We start from the raw sequence: 19,635 nt of genomic DNA, 5'->3' as shown, positions 1-19,635 counted from the left end.
TGTCGAGGCATCTGTACATCTTCTTTGTCGAATTGCATTATTAAAGTACATCAAGATGAGACATCATATACATCCATACATATTAGTTGAAAACGAAACCTTGAAGTGTAGCCAGGACATTTTCTCGAAACAATGGGCGACCATGTAGCTTCAATATCTTATAAGTTATATCACTGAACATAGGTCAAGGTTTATTCAGTAAACAAAGATCTGAAGGGCTGTATTTCCTTCATCGAACGCACTATGCGTTCAACACAGTTTGTGACGGATTACGGATACGAACGAACTAGCACTTGTTTGGCAGGTAGGTTTTGTTAAGATTTGTTATCTTGTTCTCTCTCTACCCTCTACTTCCTTAATCACAATTTAAATCCTAAATAGACTTTCGGGCCCAACACTGTGGCAATTTTAGACCCTCTGTTTCTGTATTTACTTGAGCTCATTTCCCTAAGGTTTACACATCTCATAAGACTAAGTCATCAATGATGTCAAAGCTGTCTGACATGTTTCTTAAGTGACTTAAGCACATAAATACGCGAACACTTCTGACACAGAATTTCTTAAGAAAATACAGTAAAAATGCTTCACTTGATGATACATCTGTGAAGTTTAAGTTGATTTTGATCGCCCGGGCCAAGTCAGACCGTACACAAGACAAACACTTCTGATAGGGACTATGTTGAGAATGTAGAGAGAAAAGGGCTTCACTTTGAGCCCCTTGTTTTCTTTAAGTACAGCGTTCTGAGACACTATAAAGTGGTATTAAGGTGGATATAATACTAATCTATAGATGTGAATCCATTTGATGATACATCTGTGAAGTTTAAGTTGATTTGACAGCCCAGGCCAAGTCGGACCGAACGCTTCTGACAGAGATTTTCTGAAGAAAATACAGTAAAAATGCTTCACTTTGAGCACCTTGTTTTCTTTAAATACGATGTACCGTGACATTATAAAGTGGTATTTAGGTAGATATAATACTAATCTAAACATATGAATCCATTTGATGATACATCTGTGAGGTTTAAGTTGAATTTGACAGCCCATGCCAAGTCGGACCAAACACAAGACAAACACTTCAGATAGAGACTATGTTGAGAATGTAGAGGGAAAAGGGCTTCACTTTGAGCCCCTTGTTTTCTTTAAGTACAGCGACCTGAGACACTATAAAGTGGTATTTAGGTAGATATCATACTAATCTAAAGATGTGAATCCTTTTCATGATACATCTGTGAAGTTTAAGTTGATTTTGATCGCCCGTGCCAAGTCGGACCCAACACAAGAGAAACACTTCTGATAGAGACTATGTTGAGAATGTAAAGGGAAAGGGGCTTCACTTTGAGCCCCTTATTTTCTTTAAGTACATCGATCTGAGACACTATGAAGTTGTATTAAGGTGGATATAATACTAATCTATAGATGTGAATCAATTTGATGATACATCTGTGAAGTTTAAGTTGATTTGACAGCCCGGGCAAAGTCGGACCGAACACTTCTGACAGATTTTCTTAAGAAAATACAGTAAAAATGCTTCACTTTGAGCACCTGGTTTTCTTTAAGTACAGCTATCTGAGACACTATAAAGTGGTATTTAGGAAGATATTATACTAGTTTATAGATGTGAATCCATTTGATGATACATATGTGAGTTTAAAGTTGATTTTGATAGCCCGGGCCAAGACGGACCGAATACCTGTGTGACTGTTGAGAGTATAGGGAGAAGAGGTCTACTTTAACCAACGTGTCTGCTTTAAATTCGACGATCAGTGACATTATAAAGTGGTATTTACTTATATATAGAACGTTCCTATAAAAATAAACACTATGCGCACAGATGGAACGTTGTATCACGATAGCTAGAAGTATTTGATACGTTTAAAATCTTATTTCGTTTAACGATTGCTCTTTTACATGTTACCAAGATCAGCGACGCTTACACACTGCTCCACTTTCTGGTTTTCAAGCGATTTACTCCGAATTACTTATTTATGGTTTGTTTTTTTGTTTGGTGATTGTTCATTTATGTCATGTGTGTATGTTGCATCAATTATATGTAGGTATGATCGCCGATAATGAAGTAATTAGCCAGTAACACTTTGGCCCGTCTTGGCCCGGCCCGGCCCGACTTTTAGGCAATGCCGGCGACTAACCGAATCGGGTGGTTGGGCTCAGTGCCTTGGTTGATGCATGTCATCGTATCCAAATGCGAAGATCGATGCTCATGATGCTCACCTTGGCAGCTAGACACACAGATTACCACACAGTGTCTGTCAGAAACCATTTATCTTACAACCGTATCTGAGTTGATACCGTCATTTGAGACGTCATCCGGGCCACAGCTCACTCCCCATGTGCCGTGTGACCCTCCACACTAAAAATGTTTTCCGCCACATCTGTGGATTACCAAGGTGATTATGATAATGCAAACTAGACAAGCCCAAAGACCCTTTATTGACACTCTAAAACCATAAAGTTTCGACACAGCCGTAGGTCAGTTTGTCCGAAGCACGAACTTATTAACGAATTACAATCAGGAACGTAGTCCGTTATAATTTGACCTCAGGTCATCGCCATGGAGTAGCCAATCACGGACCTGGAATTCGATCTCACACATTTGTTTGATACAAGTTATATTCAAATGGTTTCCTCGCGCAAAAGTATGAAAAATTAATAGATAAACATACACGTGTAATGTACACTGACACAGGCAACTGTGTCCCGGCCGTTTAATCCGAGCCTACTGTTGATGTAAATACTATTATCAACACTCCAGTACTTTATTCAACACACTGTACTACCTACCAACTGTGGTTTGTAAAGGGTGCAGTGAGGAACGCCTTTGTATCTGTATCTTTGTATCACTGCATCTGTGTATGGCAATCTGTCCCTGTCTGAAACGTGGACGTTCAGATCTGGATCTGAAACCATAGCAAATAGGACCATCAAGTGAGTGAGTGAGTATGGTTTTACGTCACTTTTAGCAATATTCCAGGGGGACACCATAAATGGGCTTCACACATAGTAGCCATGTCGGGAATCGAACCCGGGTCTTCGGCGTGAGGAGCGAACGCTTTAACCACTTGGCTACCCGAACGCCCCTCTACCATCAAGAATACAAGGACAGAGTGATATATATTTCCCTCAACGCCCCCCAGACCCTACCCTACCTGGCTTTGCGTTTCTTTTTTGGAAGAGTATAAATTACATTTATATATTGTGAATTCATACAAACGTCTGTTATATACCTGATGTGCAGATTGTGAGGGAAGCATCGTATCGTGCAATGACAGCCGAGACAGCGATGTGTTCGTTAGACATCAGCAGCTTTGCGGAAGATAGTGTCTGGCGCATACACAAGCCACGCCCACTCATGAATTTTGTAGACTTAAGACCATTGTAGGTTTAAGGGCACATCAGACGTCTGCCTTCAACAGTCAGTGCCGATAACGGGAAATGTAAAATGTAGTCATAGCCGACTTCATAGTTACTGACAATTATAGAGGCGTGAATACATTCTTGTGTGAGTGCACAAATATACATTGAAATGTATAGGAACGTTTTAAAGAAGTTTAATTTAAAAAAAACCTTAGCAATATGTGTATTTTCTCCATTTGTATCATTGTTAAGCAATTTATATAACGGAAAGATAGTAAAATGGCCATCCCGCATTCATCAGTGTTTGCTTTAATTTATTCCATTTTGACATTATTGTCACTTTCTCTGTGTGTCTCTATCTCTGTCCCTCTCTTTCCCGCTTTCTCTTTCACACATGTATGTGAGTGCGATAATCTTGAGCGCGGAGTTTAACCCGCCGAGGCCGGGTGTTCTGTGGGCATGCGCACTGCAATGCACTCTTCAGAGTTACGTCCCTTGCACGGGGGTTTTACCAGAGTAAGGTAAGATAACAAATCTCTTTCCTCCAATATCACCTGACATAACTGGCCGTGATATAGCTGACATAAAGACCACAGCGGCGTTGAACCCAGCCCAAAAATGCAAGAAGGATTGCTATGCATCTATGTGGTAGGTGTATGATACATTATTTTATCATATACCTATCAATGATATGAGGCACTTCACATGTGCGATAGAGCCAATATGGTCATATCACAGGGGGTGTAATAACCAGACCCGTATTACATCCCTGCCGGGCTGATATGGCTTATCAATGCATTTTGAATGGGCAATCGGTGTCAGCCTGGGTGGTAATAAATTAGGGTTACGTCCCTTAGTGTGTCGTCTGCCCGTCTGCTCTGCTGGCTTTCCCATAACATTGACTTTCAAACAAGGAACCCTTGAGAGAGAGAGAGAGAGAGAGAGAGAGAGAGAGAGAGAGAGAGAGAGAGAGAGAGAGAGAGAGACAGAGAGGGGGGAGAGAGAGAGAGAGAGAGAGAGAGAGAGAGAGTGAGAGAGCGTTGACCTATTTTCACCGCAGCAACACAAGGAATATAAATAGAGGGGGTCTCCGTACGTTTCGTATCACGAATTTTGTTCACAGACCATATTTGGGCAATGCTTACAATACGCGTAGTCATTGCGACTCTGTACCTACGACTATGTACGTACAAAATGTAACCACACCCTGACTTCAACCGTGTGACTACATACACGCCATCGACACCCTGTAAAGATGCCCTGTATCTATTTGCCTGCAATTACGACCCTGCACGTACAACACAGTAGCGACTCTCCTGCGTTGACGATAAACAGGCCATTGATGTTTACCATTGGTACACGTCGGGGTGCCGGTCCCCAGCTAACCTCACATACTGCTCCGTCACGTCTCTTTCTCTTGTGAAAGATCAATACCATTATGTTACCGCAAATGTAGGTCAGTCAAATACCTGTGTCGCTTAGCGTTCAGGCGAGAATATAGAACATTTGCACAACCAGACGTCAGTATTGCCCAATACCGGCCCCATAGACAGACACACCACACCAGTTGATTGTTCGCCCAGAGGTAATAACCAACTCATTTATTTATCTCTCGAAAATCCACTGGTACATGAGATTATTATAGATATGCAATTATATACATTTTTTAATGTGTAGGATTTCCTCTTTTGTTTTATGCTATATAACTGTCTATTTGACAATTCAGCATTTGTTTGCATAGACAGTAGCCCCAGACAGATGCCCCTTATACTTACATCAAACAAATGAAGCCAAGAGGCTTGGTATTATCACATTAATCACTGTCAAGATGGCTTTGTGTAAGGGGTGCTGTTCGTCCCTTGTCTGTAGACTTAATTTTGACCACAAAGTGTAATCTAGCATAGTTGCAGTTTCTATATGTAGTACTGAGACATGTGTTTATTTGGGTCAGAAACATGCTTTGACAAAATGATGCACTTTGTTTCAGAATCAATCACAGCTGAAGAGACTTCTAAACAGGGACGATGTTTGAGTGGTTACTGCAGTTGTGGCCCCAGTCGGTGATAACCCAGGCTCTTGTTGTTGGGGGTGTGGTTGGTGTGATCGCCCATAAACTCTTCAAGAAACGAGACAACTTGCCACCCGGACCCAAAGGATGGCCACTCCTAGGAAACATTTTGGGTGAAAGACTTTTTATGCTAGTTCTTTTTCAGCATCATTGGTCAGCTTCAAGATGTTTAGATGATTATGTTTTGTTTGACATCGGTAAAGAGATCATTAAAGAAACTAAGCCTGATATCTGTGTGTTCAAAACTTAAACTGGTTTTAATAACTTATCGCTGCATGAATTATTTAACTTGACGGTAGGGGAAAATATACCAACTGTGTAAGTGAGTGAGTGAGTATTGTTTTACGCCGCTTTTAGCAATATTCCAGCAATATCACGGCGGGGGACACCAGAAATGGGCTTCACACCAACTGTGTAACTGATGGAATGTATTTTGTTTAACGGTTGACTATGTGTCGACGATTTATGCTTCTTTAAGGGTTAGCGGTTAGGGTTATGTGAGGGTTAAAGGGTTAATCATATTAAATTTATTAATAAGTACCGACAGTTTATACTTCTTTTATGAAAGAAGGCATTCTATCATATTTATTGCTTTTCACGTCGGGGATGAAAATCTAATTATGATAATCTGTATTGCTGATTTTATGATTTGTTTGTTCATAAACCCATATCTATTCCATATTGCCAATATCAGCTATAATTTATGATAATTATTTGAGGAATTAAAGAAAAAGTCTTTTTCATAGTCTATAATTCATGATTCAGAATGCTTGAATGAATAATGAATCTGAACGTGTCTTCTTCCATGAAAAATGTCAACTCTCTTCCATAAATGTTTTGTTTGTTTGTTCGTTGCTTAGCGCCGCACTCAGCATTATTCCAGCTATACGGCGGTTTGTAAATAATCGAGTCTGGATAAGACAATCCTGTGACTGACATCATGATCGTCGATTCCAACCCGGATCTCCACGGGTCCCATAAAAGTAGCAACACTCAGAGGCAGAGCTACATAACCGACTCATGTTAACTGGAGAGAATCCCTATATATCACAGGGCAGCTGACACGATTATGTGGGTTGCTGGCTTGTGATCCAAACCCCTGGCGACTGGGACATGTTAACCTTCATCACATGTTTCAAGTATGCGAGGTTGAAGGTACTATCAGTGTACATGGCGTTGCCTGTACACATCGTCACGGGAAGGGTAAATTGTAATGACACTCATACTTCTATCAATTTGTTCAATACGTTTTCAGTCTACGTGTAGAAGTCGACGGCTCAGCGAGTGAGTGAGTGTGTGAGTGAGTGAGCATGGTTTTACGCCGCTTTAAGCAATATTCCACCAATATCACGGCGGGAGACACCAGAAATGGGCTTCACAGATTGTACCCATGTGGGGAATCGAACCCGGGTCTTCGGCGTGACAAACGAACGCTTTAACCACTAGGTTACCCGACCGCCCCAGTTAGTGTGTGAGTTAGGTTTTACGGCGCCATGACGGCGTGACGAGCCAAAGCTTTAACCAATAGTCTACACCATTGCACTACGAAATTTCGGAATATCATTTTTTTTAGAATTACAAGGGGGTCTCCTGTTTCGGAAATTCCGTGATTGGACCAAACCTTCCGGCCAGTTATGAAGATTATGTTGGGTAAGTTTGTCTGCTTCACGATGGTGCAATAATTTTGACGTGTGTCAAAAGTCAAGTAGAGTACTGTTATATTACGGCTAAAGTCCATGTCGAAAGAGTTTGTAAAGATTGGACATCTATCGTTAGCGTCTTGTCAATCGAACCGGCGTATTGATTCAGGATATATGTCATAACACAATAGGTGTATCATACGCTGGATAATCGAGCAATAATGAAGAAATGCGTCTGGAGTTTCTGTGATGTAAATGCGAGGTACTCTATGGGTAATCACAGCTATACCTAAATGGTCAGAAATAGCATTGAATCATAATGTATGTTGAATCATAATGTCATATGTATGTTTTCACGTGCAGTAATAGAAGTGGACATAATAATTTTACAGGTCCTCGGATTGCAGTTGTTTTGAGTCGAATCGATGTGGTAACAGAGGCTCTTGTTACAAGACAAACAGACTTTGCCGGGAGGACTGACATTTGTTTTGGTGAGAACCTATTACAAGAAGATATACATGAACACATCAGATGTCCTTTAGCTTCCTTTTATTAATATACTTTGAAAGAGAAAATTACAACCAGAGCTATTTTCCTTCGAAGATAATCCGCTCATTATCCATAGGGAAATTGGCATGGATTAACATATTTCAGTCAGTCTCAGTAACCAGTATAATGTTACCTTCACGTTTATTGGCGACTTCTTGAGGTCACAGAAGGCATTTCCACAATAACTCACTCGGGACAGATAATCCGGACTTTCTCATAATACGTGGTAGCTATTCTGCAAATATTTTCGATAGCATATCAGCCATACATGTATGATGCTATTTAAAGGAAATACATTTTTACAGTTAATGTGATTACTGATGGAGGAAAAGACATAGCCAATGCATCGTATGGCCCAACGTGGAAGTTGCACAGGAAAATAGCATCTAAAGCGCTGAGGTAAACGTTCACCATCATCATCATCATCATCATCATCATCATCATCATCATCGTCGGCGTCATCATCATCATCATCATCGTCGGCGTCATCATCATCATCATTATCATTATCATCATCATCATCACCATCATCACCATCATCATCATCGTCGGCGTCATCATCATCATCATCATCATTATTATTATTATTATTATTATTATTATTAACAGTTATGGTGTTTGTGGTTGACACCTCACCCAATAGTGTTTCTACTAAGCAAATGTGACACTGTATACGTCAAATAAAGACACATTACGAAATCTGTACGTAAACAAGCTTAGTGTGAAACCAACGAACAACCAACAAGTGGTTTACCACCAATGAACACATTACAAAATTAACTAGGTTTACAAATCATTACAAATTACTGCACAGCAATTACCATGGCAGTACACAATAGGGTGTTTTTGCAATATCCAATGACAATATGTAATATTTATTATGGCAGTGGTCAGTATCAAATAGAAAAATACAGTGGTGATAGGAAAGGTCAGTGATAATTGTATGTTCACCCAGCGGCGACAGCGGTCAAGATTACGAGATGGCCCGATGCAGGAAATCCGAGGTGATGAGTGATCTCCACACGAAATTTGGTCATTATGTAATGAAAGAGATACGAGAGGCACGCTCTTGTCCCTTGTATACAATCTAATCCGCTACTGGAAATTTCCACACAGTGCCATCACAACAGTTACAATAATTGTTTAACTACAAAATACACTGGCATTTAACAAATGTAAAGATTTGGAAATAGATGTATAAAAAATAATTTATATTTTAGGCACTATCTCAGGGGAGATAACCTGAGTCGTAAAGTGTCCCAATCCCTCAAAACATCTACACAGTTGATGAGAAAGGAACCAGGAGCCTTTGATCCTTTCCCCTACCTGTCACTTGCGATCTCCAACGTGATGACAGGAATGTTGTTAAATAAAGTCAGGTAATTTTATCGTTGCCACTTTTTTAAAACAGAAGACTTGGATGTACTTTTTTAAACACAAAAAGTAACGTTGTTCTTTGGGTATTATCTGAGTTGGAACACAATGTTGTCTTTTTCATGTACTTGTTGACACAGATACGATATAGTTCTAAGTCTGTTTGGGGGTAATAAGATGTTGTTTCTTGATGACACTCCAGAGGTGAGGTGAAATCGGGTTTAAGGTCGCGTCCAAGATTATTGCACTTATATATTGTGTGTGGGTGCTTGTACTAATCCGGACTGATGCCGATTTATAGTGCTAGCACACTGAGATACCATGTCGCAGTTTAACATGAATACCCCACTCAGACACAGTATACTGACTCCGAGCCGACCAGTCCTTGTTTGAGCCCTTTAATGCCGAGCGCCTGACAGGGTAACAACAAGTACCATCTTTAAACGTCTTTTGGTATGACGCGGCCAGGGATCGAACCCCGGACCTTCCGTCTCCAGGCGGATGCTTTACCGCTAGACTACGGAGGCGGTCGACACTCAAGAGACATTTTGGTGATGTAGTAAACACAACAATTACAAATGTTTCACTCAATCATAAATTATTGTGTTTTACAGAACACACAAATAAACTCATCTGCAATATATTCACGTGTTCCCTTATTTTGTTTAACATTAATATTATTTAGATTAAGGAACATCAATTGATAATGTAATATGTATGACAGAGATACGAATATGAATAACACAAGTGCTTTCACGTTTTGACATGTACTCCATGATCACCCATCTCCCAAGTCATCTAAGGCAATGCAGCTCGCTGTGTTGAGTAACGTCCCTTCGACGTGCCAGAAACCTATTATCATGGGTCGATTCTCAAATTCGGCCTGAGTATCTTTCTTGGATTGTCAGTACCATATCCATTCTCGTTTCGTCAAAGTGGTAAACGTCTGTGACCTGCATCACGTACACCAAACTTACCAACACTCTTTTTCTATTCTAGCGAAAATACAGACTCCGAAAGCTATAAAACATACGTTGTCAACCTAGACAATTTAATGAAGGAAACTGAAGATGGTTTTCTCGAAGATCTAATTCCCCTGCTTCATCTGTGTCCAACGCCGAGATTTAGACGTGTTGTTGGTATCGCAGAAAGGATTGGAGAGGCCGTCAGGATCGAAATTGCTGCCCACAGAGAAAAGTTCAAAAAGGGTTCGGCAACCATACCTAATTGCACTTGTATCAGTGTTTACAGAAATTAATTGATTGGCAAATAGATAATACTTTTTCATCATTAACATGCATATGTACCCTGAAATACAACACTTCTTATTAACTATATATTTTGCTTCAATAATTCTATGATTTTCTGTGAAATGTGTGTTGAGATTTAACTAAATGTGGAGTACAATACCAAGGAAGGTTGGTATTGGTTACATGACCTTAAATAATAGCAACATGTCTCTACTATTTGCGTTAGTGGCATAGGCAGATGTCCAAACAAAAGTACATTTTAAATACTGTTTACTCATGTAGCTCCCTCTAATATAAACTTAACAACTAGTGATTAATTGAGGAATACAACATAAATATACATGTTTGGAGAAACACCGAAATTTCTTTTCAGTTTCGGTGTAAGGGAGAAATGTAACACAGCCAAAGTTGTTAAGTTGTATTTCTGCAATCAAGAAAGAAAGGAACAATAAGAGTAAAACATATGAGAAAACAAATTAAGAAATGGGGTTCTCAAGTTCACACGGAAAATACAGATCACTTATATATGAATTAGAGGACAAAATGAGAATCTGGTTATTATTGCTGTTACAGATGAGTTACGGGACTTCACAGACGCCTTGATACTAGCTCAGAAAGAGGCTGAGGAGGAGGACGACCCAACCCTGATGTCACAGATCACAAACACACACATGGTCAATGCAATCAGCGACCTGGTCGTTGGTAAGTGCTATATGGGACATCATAAAACTGTGACAGTTTGAATAATGTATATGACAATACACATTTCGTGTACTGGTTGAGATACACTGCAAGTTTTTTTCTGGTGAGGTTCATCAACGTCTCACTGGACCATCACATGGTACAGACATCCAGGGATTCCGAGACAGAATAGGCCCTCAGTATCACATGCTTGTTGTTACAGTTTGTATTTTGGTTGACTGCGTCATCGTGTCCCTCTTCCGTGTGTGACCATGCTGGTGCTGGAATTAATCAGATATGTCTTGATGGTAGATGGTAAAACGTACATGTGTATTTGAAACCATCCCGTGACTTGGGTCATTCGCTTGTGTACATGTATTCCCCACGATAACAAAAGGCAGAACAATGCAAATAAACTCATACCATTCTACAGTCGGAACCTACGCCACGGTAGACTTGTGCCAGGCCTCTTTAACAACTGTATAGAGAATCCTCTTATGTCTCCTCTTCCTCCTCCTGGTGAAAGCCGACCATGAAAATCGTACACGACAACCTCTCTTGAAGAGACTCGTCTCTCTTCTCAGCATGATTCTCAGGGTAATATTTCAATATAGTATATCATCATAAACAATCATCTATAAGAGAATCCATTAAATCATCAGTAGGATTCTGCTGGTGATATCTCACCATAGTGATCATCCTGAACAATTATATAAAAAGAGAATCCTTTAATCCCTCAGTCGTCCCTTGAAGATCCCGGTTAGAATTGTTTTTCAGCAAGTCATGCTTGTTGTAAGAGGCGATTAACGGGATCGGATTGTCAGGCTCGCTGACTTGGTTATTGCATGTCATCGTATCCCAATTGTGTTGAACATTGCTCATAGTATCAATTCCTAGATTGTGTTGACCAGACTCGATCATGTACAGGCCGCCATTAAACAAAACATACAGACAAACAAACACAGAATAATCACCCAGGCGGATTTTGCCGGTGATATTGCACCACAGTAATCATCCTGAACAATCATCTTTACGGAGAATCCTTTAATCGCGTAGTAGGATCCTCCCGGTAATCATGTACTGGATAACCAACCAAATACTTCAGACATCTCTTAGGATTGTCCTGGTTGATCTGGTCATGACACTTGTACTTGACGGCTGTCTATTGTTCTGTTGTATGGCCTATCACGCCTCGTATGGTTTTCACGACGACGTCAACGACGTATTAACGGAATTACAAAAAAGTATTAATAAATAAATGATCATAGCTCAATAATTTAATATTTCAGCTGGAACAGATACCACCAGGAACACACTCCACTGGTCTCTCCTGACCATGGCTCTCCATCCTGATATTCAGAAGAAGGTACAAGCAGAGGTGGACTCTGTTATTGGTGCGTTTTCAGAAATCCAGTGTTAATATTGCCAACAGTTAAATCTGTAGCACATCTTCTTGTAAGGTGTGGATTGGGGATATTGGTGGAAGATTGGGTCGGGGATTGGGTGAGGGGTGGGGTGGTACATTGCTACCGGTATTAACACTTATTATTTAGATAGTCTCACTCATTCATTTACATCTTCATCTCAAAGTAATACATTGTCTTTCCATGGTTGGGTTCTTTTGAACAGACCACAAATACCGTTCCTCATGACATTGTTGACTAATTATTGCCTCGTGGAATGTACATGTACAGTATCGGCATTTCAGTAGAAATATCATTGATTACAGGAAATAAATCCTTAAGCGAAGGGGTATTCAAAAAGTATTGAAAAGGGAATGAGTTTCAGGTGATTATATATGGGTTCTAATCATTAGTTAGAATCGAACTTTTCGAGAACTTTTACCTTCTAAAACCTGGATAATGTCCATAGAATCTAGCTAACTAAAATGTTCGACATCATTGATGTGATATCTGTATTAAGAAAAATGTATGCAAGACCTCTGTGCTCTCTACAGGTACATGGAATGTGTTCACTTTGAAATGTCCAGAGACAATGATATCTCGGTCCTATAGGACCACTTCAAGCATTATTATCAACCACTTATTGCTTGCCAAAGCTGGGTATGTTTGTTTGTTGTTTAGCAATATTCCAGGTATATGACGGTGTTCTGTAAACAATCTACGTGAATAGTTCTACGCAGTTGGGATGCGATGACATGTATGAGCCTGACCACCCGATCATGGGTGCTGAAGATCAATTGCCAATCTTTACGGGTAGCCAAAGTTATCATTTGCTACTTGTCAAAGTTGAGGGTCCTATTGGGAACAAACAAAGCCTTAATTTTGAAATGAGTATTTTATAAATTTCGTCGTTCCTTTGATAAACAATAGACCAGACTTTATGAACGAATAGAATAATATACTGAACAAAACACAAATATACACATTCATAAACGGGTTAACTATTGTCTTAATGTTAATGTTAATGTTAAGTATTGCTATGGTTGCAGATCCCGAACTAAACGTTCACGTTTCGGACAGGAACAGGCTTCCATACACAGAGGCAGTGCTACACGAGATCATGAGGATGAGGACAGTAGTCCCCACTGGTATTCCTCATTCCACCCTTTGCGATACCACAGTTGGTAGGTATTGCACATGATCACACATTTGAGTGTTGAAAATAGCAGTCGGACTTGCTGTGGGCATGGTTATATTGACTTAAATAGAGAACGTGTAGGATGTATCTGCGTGTGAGTTGGATCATTTGAGCACTGATGATACTGAGTGTGTGATGTATCCGATGGTGTCTTGGGCCGTCTTGACACTGATGATACTGAGTGTGTGATGTATCTGATCGTATCTTGAGTCGTCTTGACACTGATGATACTGAGTGTGTGATGTATCTGATCGTGTCTTGGTTCGTCTTGACACTGATGATACTGAGTGTGTGATGTATCCGATGGTGTCTTGGGCCGTCTTGACACTGATGATAATGAGTGTGTGATGTATCTGATCGTATCTTGAGTCGTCTTGACACTGATGATACTGAGTGTGTGATGTATCCGATGGTGTCTTGGGCCGTCTTGACACTGATGATAATGAGTGTGTGATGTATCTGATCGTATCTTGAGTCGTCTTGACACTGATGATACTGAGTGTGTGATGTATCTGATCGTGTCTTGGTTCGTCTTGACACTGATGATACTGAGTGTGTGATGTATCTGATCGTGTCTTGGGTCGTGTTGACACTGATGATGCTGAGCCTGGATGTATCTGATCGTGTCTTGGGTCGTCTTGACACTGATGATACTGAGTGTGTGATGTATCTGATCTTGTCTTGAGTCGTCTTGACACACTGATGATGCTGAGTGTGTGATGTATCTGCTCGTGTCTTGGGTCGTCTTGACACGGATGATACGGAGTGTGTAAGGTATCTGATCGTGTCTTGGATTGTTTAGTGTGTGATGCATCCGCACGTGTCTGAATGGTCGTGACACTGACGACGCCGAGTGTGCGGTGTATTTGCGTGTGAGCAGGATAATTTGGACACTGATGCTGTTGAGCTTGTGATGTATCTGAACTTGTCTTGGGTCGTCTTGACACTGATGCCGTTGAGTGTGTGATGTATCTGATCTTGTCTTGGGTCGTCTTGACACTGATGCTGTTGAGTGTGTGATGTATCTGATCTTGTATTGGGTCGTCTTGACACTAATGATGCTGTTGAGCGTGTGGAGTTTCTGATCTTGTCTTAGGTCGTCTTGACACTGATGCCGTTTAGTGTGTGATGTATCTGATCTTGTCTTGGGTCGTCTTGACACTGATGCCGTTGAGTGTGTGATGTATCTGATCTTGTATTGGGTCGTCTTGACACTAATGATGCCGTTGAGCGTGTGAAGATTTTGACCTTGTCTTGCGTCGTCTTGACACTGATGATACTGAGTGTGTGATGTTTCTGATCTTGTCTTGGGTCGTCTTGACACTTATGATGCTGTTGAGCGTGTGAAGTTTCTGATCTTGCCTTAGGCCGTCTTCACACTAATGATGCTGTTGAGCGTGTGATGTATCAGATCTTGTCTTAGGTCGTCTTGACACTGATGATGCTGTTGAGCCTGGATGTATCAGATCTTGTCTTGGGTCGTCTTGCCACTAATGTTGCTGTTGAGCGTGTGAAGATTCTGACCTTGTCTTGCGTCGTCTTGACACTGATGCTATTGAGCGTGTGATGTATCTGATCTTGTCTTGGGTCGTCTTGACACTAATGATGCCGTTGAGCGTGTGCAGTTTCTGATCTTGTCTTGCGTCGTCTTGACACTGATGCTGTTGAGCGTGTGATGTATCTGATCTTGACTTGGGTCGTCTTGACACTAATGATGCTGTTGAGCGTGTGCAGTTTCTGATCTTGTCTTGGGTCGTCTTGACACTAATGATGCTGTTGAGCGTGTGCAGTTTCTGATCTTGTCTTGCGTCGTCTTGACAATAATGATGCTGTTGAGCGTGTGATGTATCTGATCTTGACTTTGGTCGTCTTGACACTAATGATGCTGTTGAGCGTGTGCAGTTTCTGATCTTGTCTTGGGTCGTCATGACACTAATGATGCTGTTGAGCGTGTGCAGTTTCTGATCTTGTCTTGGGTCGTCTTGACACTGATGATGCTGAGTGTGTGATGTATCTGATCTTGTCTTAGGTCGTCTTCACACTAATGATGCTGTTGAGCGTGTGCAGTTTCTGATCTTGTCTTGCGTCGTCTTGACACTGATGCTGTTGAGCGTGTGATGTATCTGATCTTGTCTTAGGTCGTCATGACACTAATGATGCTGTTGAGCCTGGATGTATCTGATCTTGTCTTGGGTCGTCTTGACACTGATGCTGTTGAGTGTGTGATGTATCTGATCTTGTCTTGGGTCGTCTTGACAATAATGATGCTGTTGAGCGTGTGAAGTTTCTGATCTTGTCTTGGGTCGTCTTGACACTGATGATGCTGAGTGTGTGATGTATCTGATCTTGTCTTAGGTCGTCTTCACACTAATGATGCTGTTGAGCGTGTGCAGTTTCTGATCTTGTCTTGGGTCGTCTTGACACTAATGATGCTGTTGAGCGTGTGCAGTTTCTGATCTTGTCTTGGGTCGTCATGACACAAATGATGCTGTTGAGCGTGTGCAGTTTCTGATCTTGTCTTGGGTCGTCTTGACACTGATGATGCTGAGTGTGTGATGTATCTGATCGTGCCTTGGGTCGTCTTGACACTGATGATGCTGAGCCTGGATGTATCTGATCTTGTCTTGGGTCGTCTTGACACATGATACTGAGTGTGTGATGTATCTGATCGTGTCTTGGGTTGTCTTGACACTGATGATACTGAGTGTGTGAGGTATCTGATCTTGACTTTGGTCGTCTTGACACTAATGATGCTGTTGAGCCTGGATGTATCTGATCTTGTCTTGGGTCGTCTTGACACTGATGCTGTTGAGTGTGTGATGTATCTGATCTTGTCTTGGGTCGTCTTGACAATAATGATGCTTTTGAGCGTGTGAAGTTTCTGATCTTGTCTTGGGTCGTCTTGACACTGATGATGCTGAGTGTGTGATGTATCTGATCTTGTCTTAGGTCGTCTTCACACTAATGATGCTGTTGAGCGTGTGATGTATCAGATCTTGTCTTAGGTCGTCTTCACGCTAATGATGCTGTTGAGCCTGGATGTATCTGATCTTGTATCTGGTCGTCTTGACACTAATGATGCTGTTGAGCGTGTGGAGTTTCTGATCTTGTCTTAGGTCGTCTTGACACGGATGATGCTGAGTGTGTGATGTATCTGATCTTGTCTTGGGTCGTCTTCACACTGATGCCGTTGAGCCTGGATATATCTGATCTTGTCTTGGGTCGTCTTGACAATAATGATGCTGTTGAGCGTGTGAAGTTTCTGATCTTGTCTTGGGTCGTCTTGACAATAATGATGCTGTTGAGCGTGGATGTATCTGATCTTGTCTTGGGTCGTCTTGACACTAATGATGCTGTTGAGCGTGTGAGGTATCTGATCTTGTCTTGGGTCGTCTTGACACTAATGATGTTGAGCGTGTGCAGTTTCTGATCTTATCTTGGGTCGTCATGACACTAATGATGCTGTTGAGCGTGTGCAGTTTCTGATCTTGTCTTGGGTCGTCTTGACACTGATGATACTGAGTGTGTGATGTATCTGATCGTGTCTTGGGTCGCCTTGACACTGATGATACTGAGTGTGTGATGTATCTGATCGTGTCTTGGGTCGTCTTGACACTAATGATGCTGAGTGTGTGATGTATCTGATCGTGTCTTGGTTCGTCTTGACACAGGTGATGCTGAGTGTGTGATGTATCTGATCTTGTATTGGGTCGTCTTGACACTGGTGATGCTGTTGAGTGTGTGATGTATCTGATCTTGTATTGGGTCGTCTTGACACTGATGCTGTTGAGTGTGTGATGTATCTGATCTTGTCTTGGGTCGTCTTGACAATAATGATGCTGTTGAGCGTGTGAAGTTTCTGATCTTGTCTTGGGTCGTCTTGACACTGATGATGCTGAGTGTGTGATGTATCTGATCTTGTCTTAGGTCGTCTTCACACTATTGATGCTGTTGAGCGTGTGATGTATCAGATCTTGTCTTAGGTCGTCTTCACACTAATGATGCTGTTGAGCCTGGATGTATCTGATCTTGTATTGGGTCGTCTTCACACTAATGATGCTGTTGAGCGTGTGATGTATCTGATCTTGTATTGGGGCGTCTTGACACTAATGATGCTGTTGAGCGTGTGGAGTTTCTGATGTTGTCTTGGGTCGTCTTGACACATGATGCTGAGTGTGTGATGTATCTGATCTTGTCTTGGGTCGTCTTGACACTGATGCCGTTGAGCCTGGATGTATCTGATCTTGTCTTGCGTCGTCTTGACAATAATGATGCTGTTGAGCCTGGATGTATCTGATCTTGTCTTGGGTCGTCATGACACTAATGTTGCTGTTGAGCGTGTGAAGTTTCTGATCTTGTCTTGGGTCGTCTTGACACTGGTGATGCTGAGTGTGTGATGTATCTGATCTTGACTTTGGTCGTCTTGACACTAATGATGCTGTTGAGCTTGTGAAGTTTCTCATCTTGTCTTAGGTCGTCTTGACACTGATGATGCTGAGTGTGTGATGTATCTGATCTTGTCTTGGGTCGTCTTGACACTGATGCCGTTGAGCCTGGATGTATCTGATCGTGTCTTGGGTCGTCTTGACACTGGTGATGCTATGTGTGTGATGTATCTCATCGTGTCTTGAGTCGTCTTGACACGGATGATGCTGAGTGTGTGATGTATCTGATCGTGTCTTGGGTCGTCTTGACACTGGTGATACTGAGTGTGTGATGTATCTGATCGTGTCTTGGGTCGCCTTGACACTGATGATAGTGAGTGTGTGATGTATCTGATCGTGTCTTGGTTCGTCTTGACACAGGTGATGCTGAGTGTGTGATGTATCTGATCTTGTATTGGGTCGTCTTGACACTGGTGATGCTGTTGAGTGTGTGATGTATCTGATCTTGTATTGGGTCGTCTTGACACTAATGATGATGTTGAGCGTGTGGAGTTTCTGATGTTGTCTTGGGTCGTCTTGACACATGATGCTGAGTGTGTGATGTATCTGACCTTGTCTTGGGTCGTCTTGACACTAATGATGCTGAGTGTGTGCTTCTGTTTATGACGATGATTATAATGAGGATGGCAACTTTGAATTACTACCGTTGATAACGAATATGACTGACATCAGTGCAGATTAAAATGATCATATGTATAAGTCCGGACCAGCAGAAGAAACCACATGCATAATTACAGGCACGTCAAACGTAAACGTTAAATGACATTTCACCAGCCTCAGACCAGTTTGTGGATAATATAGTATATTGATAATATTTTTCTATCAAACATAGGTTATGCACCACTGAAATTGCACATGCATGTTGAAATATGGTATGCACTGGTATGGTGCATATACACCTCATGTCTCAGGTTGTCATGGCAGTGAAACTATTATCTGTAGAGATGACTGATGCTGCAAATGATGTTGCAAATGATGATGATGATGAGAGAGAGTGGTGAAAAGGATGATATAAGTGAAGATATTATCATAGAAAACTCATCCGTTGAGGGACATACAGTAAATGATGGCGTGTTATTGCAGGTGGATACGATGTTCCCAAGGGTACAATGGTGTTTATCAACCACGACGCCTTGCACTTTGACCCTGACCAATGGGAGGACGTCAATACGTTTAAACCTGAAAGATTCCTAGACTCTGAGGGGAAGATGGGACCCAAGCCAGAAAGCTGGCTTCCGTTCTCTGCCGGAAGGAGAGTTTGTCTCGGCGAGACTGTCGCCAAGCCTGAACTTCACCTCTTTCTCGCTGGAATTCTGAGAGTATTCACAATTTCACTTGCCCCAGGAACACAGCACGACTTTGAGCCACGGAGTACAGGAGCACAAAATACCCCAGGGAAATACCAAATTGTCGCCAAATCGAGAAGTTAAAATTGTGTAAAATATAGAACCAGACATGGACGATCTGTCATATGATAACTTTTCAACTAACATTTTGTTATGGCATGCAAAGTATTTCCGTGGCATTTATGAATGTTCCAGTTTGCTGCTGATAAATGAAGGTGCAAAAATGTCGTTATTGATTGATTACATACTGGCAATCACGCAAATGTGTGAGGCTTGAAAGTTGTCTGAACAAATATTGATATAGAA

General features: G+C 41.4%; 1 protein-coding gene across 3 annotated transcripts; it reads left to right on the top strand.

Annotated features, from left to right (window-relative positions):
- Positions 1-3,902: 3,902 nt before the first annotated feature.
- LOC124122627 (cytochrome P450 1A1-like) lies at positions 3,903-19,635 on the top strand. Of its 3 annotated transcripts, XM_046485720.2 has the most exons (11): positions 3,903-4,023; positions 5,363-5,556; positions 7,017-7,093; positions 7,476-7,574; positions 7,938-8,031; positions 8,853-9,011; positions 10,006-10,214; positions 10,830-10,958; positions 12,227-12,331; positions 13,390-13,524; positions 19,067-19,635. In XM_046485720.2, exons 3-11 carry the CDS (start codon positions 7,078-7,080, stop codon positions 19,411-19,413), a joined length of 1,293 nt encoding a protein of 430 aa, XP_046341676.2. In that variant the 5' UTR covers positions 3,903-4,023; positions 5,363-5,556; positions 7,017-7,077; the 3' UTR covers positions 19,414-19,635. The 3 variants fall into 3 exon arrangements, with proteins under 3 accessions (XP_046341676.2, XP_046341679.2, XP_048253131.1); XM_046485723.2 differs by lacking the exons at positions 3,903-4,023; positions 5,363-5,556 and having other exon boundaries at positions 6,851-7,093; XM_048397174.1 differs by lacking the exons at positions 3,903-4,023; positions 5,363-5,556; positions 8,853-9,011 and having other exon boundaries at positions 6,851-7,093.

Source organism: Haliotis rufescens, unplaced genomic scaffold, assembly GCF_023055435.1.
Source record: "Haliotis rufescens isolate VD_foot unplaced genomic scaffold, xgHalRufe1.0.p SCAF_16, whole genome shotgun sequence".
NCBI classification, from domain to species: Eukaryota; Metazoa; Mollusca; class Gastropoda; order Lepetellida; family Haliotidae; genus Haliotis; species Haliotis rufescens.
Note: the sequence above shows the minus strand (reverse complement) of the source record. Positions and strands in the feature narration are given on the sequence as shown.

Excerpts from the sequence above, each read along its gene's own strand:
- LOC124122627 (XM_046485720.2), top strand. Across the intron at positions 8,032-8,852 it reads ATAGCATCTAAAGCGCTGAG|GCACTATCTCAGGGGAGATA; the intron begins GTAAACGTTCAC and ends TTTATATTTTAG. Across the intron at positions 12,332-13,389 it reads AGAGGTGGACTCTGTTATTG|ATCCCGAACTAAACGTTCAC; the intron begins GTGCGTTTTCAG and ends CTATGGTTGCAG.